This window comes from Lupinus angustifolius, chromosome LG09 (assembly GCF_001865875.1).
Source record: "Lupinus angustifolius cultivar Tanjil chromosome LG09, LupAngTanjil_v1.0, whole genome shotgun sequence".
Lineage (NCBI taxonomy): Eukaryota > Viridiplantae > Streptophyta > Magnoliopsida > Fabales > Fabaceae > Lupinus > Lupinus angustifolius.
In genome coordinates this window covers 20,401,992-20,406,286 of record NC_032017.1, presented here as the reverse complement: position 1 = coordinate 20,406,286, position 4,295 = coordinate 20,401,992, and the positions used below count along the sequence as shown (strand labels likewise).

The 4,295-nt window shown below is 33.6% G+C and overlaps 1 protein-coding gene across 1 annotated transcript; it reads left to right on the top strand.

Moving 5' to 3' along the window:
• LOC109357225 (proline transporter 2-like) lies at positions 250-3,861 on the top strand. The gene is made up of 7 exons (XM_019601025.1): positions 250-557; positions 631-855; positions 1,220-1,314; positions 2,012-2,201; positions 2,858-2,982; positions 3,097-3,312; positions 3,413-3,861. The coding sequence occupies exons 2-7, from the start codon at positions 705-707 to the stop codon at positions 3,788-3,790; spliced, it is 1,155 nt and encodes a 384-aa protein (XP_019456570.1). The 5' UTR covers positions 250-557; positions 631-704; the 3' UTR covers positions 3,791-3,861.

Sequence of the window (4,295 nt, the reverse complement as noted above, 5' to 3'; positions counted from 1 at the left end):
GAATTTTTTATTATTATAGGTTTATATATATATATAAAAATAAGTATGTATGTCGGCATGTAGATTAATTACTGAACTGTGTTGAACCATTGTAGCACTATAAAAGTTGACTGGTTTGATAACCGATATCATTTTAGATTTTAACAACATTGCTCTGAAATATTAGTTCTTTAGTAAAAAAAAAAATGATGGGATGAGGAGTTACAAGAAAAAACTTCTTAAGGTAAAATAAGAGAAATAATTATAAAATGGAATGAGTTTGAAGCTTGAACGCAAAAGGGAATGTGACGTTCTGAATTGTGAGACTTCATTCTCTGTGTCACCGCACTGTGTCGTGTTGCGTAACCTGAGACACATGCAATTGATTATACAACTAGTTTCATTTTAATAAAGAAAAATAAAGTTCTGTTTCCCATTTCAAATTTTCGTAAATCGAAAAAAAAGATAGAAATTCACTCTGGCTTTGAAGAAGAACATTTCGGAGGAGCAGGTTACACTGCTCTGCGATGTTGACGGACATGTTCAAATTCCAGACACCGTGCATCAGATTAGCACTGGTACCTTCTTTTTTCATATTCTAATTATTATTATTATTTCTGATTTTGATTGAGTTTGTTGATTATTTTTCAGATTCATGGTTGCAAGTGGGTTTTGTGCTTACCACTGGAATCAACAGCGCTTATGTGCTTGGATATTCTGGGACCATGATGGTTCCATTGGGTTGGATTGGAGGAGTGGTTGGTTTAATTCTTGCTACCGCTATATCGCTATATTCAAATGCTCTTATTGCTATGCTCCATGAATTTGGAGGACAAAGGCATATTAGATACAAAGATCTTGCTGGTTATATATATGGTATTAATCCTCTATCCTTTTTTGTCATTAATTTTAAACGAGACGTTGGTTTAGTGGTGTAAGCAACTAGATCCCACGTATTGTAGTAGGCCAAAAGTTAAATGTCCAATTCCTCCCATGACAATTGTTGAGAAGGATAACCACGGACCCGAAAAAATTAGTTCCTTAGCCATAGAGTTGGAGATACCCTTGACCAAACAAAAAAAATGAACTTGATTTTGCAAAATAGCTTCTTGTTAAAATTGAGTTTGAAGTTTATTTGGATTTTCATTCACTTTAAAGGTAAAAAAAATACAGATAGAGTTGCTTCTATCAAAACCTCAAATCAAACATGCACTTAGTAAGCTTTTTATGCTCATTGCAGGTAAAAAAGTATATTCTCTCACATGGGCGCTTCAGTCTGTCAATCTTTTCATGATAAACACCGGCTACATCATTTTGGCTGGTTCCGCCTTAAAGGTAACCCAGAGAAGTTTAAGCAACCAAGTAAATTGTTGGCAAATTAGATCATGTATCTTGGTAGGGTTTGGTTTTGTTTATGTTTATCCTTGGCAAGTATATATCCTTGCTGATTTCAGAACTCTAAATTAAAGCATGGGAGAATTTTAGATTTTGTGTAAAATTCTATAAGTTAAGATGTAGGGAACTTTGAAACTAGCCACTCCTTGGAACCAAGGAGGATTGGCTATAACTAGAACAAGCAGAGAGAAATGTTTTATCAGGTATATCCGTATATGTAGGCATGTGACATTGTGACTTGCTAAACCACATTTAATTCTTATCTCTGATCATATTATCATCTTGTTTTTTAACTCCTCTGATGGCCCAACATAATATATTTTCTAAAACGCAACCATAATCACATTCTTCTCGTTAATCATTTCTTTCAAGAGATACCCCACTCATCTTTAGATGCTGAAGACTTATGAAATCTCATGTAAATTATTCCACATTTCTCCTTTCCGTGACTCCATTTTATGATACATCAACTGCCTTAAATCTTTTCAATTATGCTGAAGATGATATAATAATGATGGGATTATTAAACCTGTTCTGTCAATATTGTTTTTGATTTGTTCAAACGCATAGAAACTGTTTATATAGATTGTCTTCTTGAAGAAAGTTTTCCTAATGTTGTTTGCTCATTGTCATGCAGGGCATTTATGTTCTATTTAGGGATGACGATCAGATGAAGCTTCCATATTTTATTGCCATAGCTGGATGTGTGTGTGCTATGTTTGCCATTTGTATCCCCCATCTTTCAGCTCTTGGAATTTGGCTGGGATTTTCAACAGTCTTCAGCCTAGTATATTTTGTTATAGCATTTGTACTGACACTTCGAGATGGTAATTATCATGTCTGTTATATATGTGCCTCAGTGCTGCAATCATACAATGACATGCTTTTAATTCGTACCACTATTTCTTTAAATTAAATGCCCTTATTGATCCACTTTTATTCACTAAGTTAACAACTTCTAACTATCAAAATATCATTTGACATGAACATCTAGGCTAAACTTTTCAATGACACATTCTATGAATATACTCTTGTGTTTGAGGCAAGTAACGTGCAAGTCAATGGTTGGTTTTCTGTTCCCCAGTACCCCTGTAGTGAAGCATTTCTTTTAGTCATGTTCATGCTATTAGCTAAGGTAATTAACACTTCCATTTGAGGTACATTGCCAGTGAATGTAAATATATAATGTCACAGTTTGAAGCATTTTACAGAATGTAAATTTTGTTATAGCATTTTAAGAACTAGCAAATGAATTTCAATTCATTCATAGTAGTTTCTAAAACATTAAACTTATTTCATTTATTTATATACTAGGATACAGTTTGAAGCATGTTAAAGAATGTTTAGTTAAAATGATGATTAGCATATGGTTCACTCGAGAACAATTATTTTTCACTATGCTTTAGTTTGGTAAGTTATTTTAATTTGTTTAAGTTGATAAATTTGCTGTGGATTTGCAAGCTAATCCCCAGTGCATCATTAGGAATAAAATCGCCAGCTCAAGACTATAGTATTCCAGGAACACCGACAAGTAAAATATTTACAACAATCGGGGCAACTGCTAATCTTGTGTTTGCATTTAATACAGGAATGCTTCCTGAAATACAGGTAAGATAGAGGCTTACAGTTATTCATTTCTTCAGTTTTATGTGGATTCATAAATCTCTCTTCTTTCGGCATGTGCTCTGGAAAGTGAGTTTTATTCTGTTGTGACCTTAACAGGCAACGATCAGGCAACCGGTTGTAAAGAACATGATGAAAGCTCTATACTTTCAGTTCACAGTTGGAGTTGTGCCATTGTATCTGGTTACTTTTACCGGTTACTGGGCATATGGATCTTCAACAGTAACCTATTTGCTGAATAATGTCAATGGTCCAGTCTGGATGAAGGTCATGGCAAATATTACAGCCTTTCTTCAATCAGTCATAGCTTTGCATGTACACACTTCTGAACTGAAATTTTTTCTACTCTTAATTGTTTTGCTTAAAAGTTAAAATTGTTTCACTGGTCTAATAATCACTCTTCTGCTTCTGGTAGATATTTGCAAGTCCAATGTATGAATATTTGGATACCAAACATGGGATCAAAGGAAGTGCAATGGCTTTTAAAAACTTGTCGTTTCGAGTCATGGTAAGAGGTAGCTACCTGACTTTAACTACATTTATATCTGCTCTTCTGCCATTCCTTGGAGATTTCATGAGCCTGACAGGGGCTATTTGCACATTTCCCCTTACATTTATCCTTGCAAACCATATGTACCTAGTGGCTAATGAGAACAAACTTACAACCATACAAAAGCTCTGGCATTGGCTCAACATTTGTTTCTTTAGCATCATGTCTGTTGCAGCAACAATTGCAGCTGTAAGGCTTGTTGTTTTAGACTCCAAAACGTACCATGTTTTTGCTGATTTATGATTAAGCTTATTATATTCTTTCAGCAGTTTTAATGCTGGTGTTTTGTCTTCAATTTAAATAAGCTTTCATTATGAAGTGTATATATTGGAAAAAAATTCATACCAGAAGATTTACATGTGTCTTCTGTTAGATACTCATTGCATTTTCACTTAAAATCGGTGGCTCGTACCCAGATTTTTGGTGACACTTGAATTGTTGGACTTTCTTATAACCCTTTATATATCAAGAGGGCATTTGGAAAGATGATAGTTAATTTAAATCGACAATAACAATGTGAAAATTAGGAGTTTAATCTGCCAAAGTTTGCATCACGTGTAACATAAGAAATAAATATATATTAATTTTATATTTTCTTACCAATATGCATATTGGGATAAAAGATGTGCACCCGAAAATAATGAACAAGGATCATCTTCGTTAATAGAGAGATAATACATATTGTTTTTCTTTTTTTTAATGATAAAAGTGTAATTTTATTGTAATCAAATGAAAAAATATGTCATTA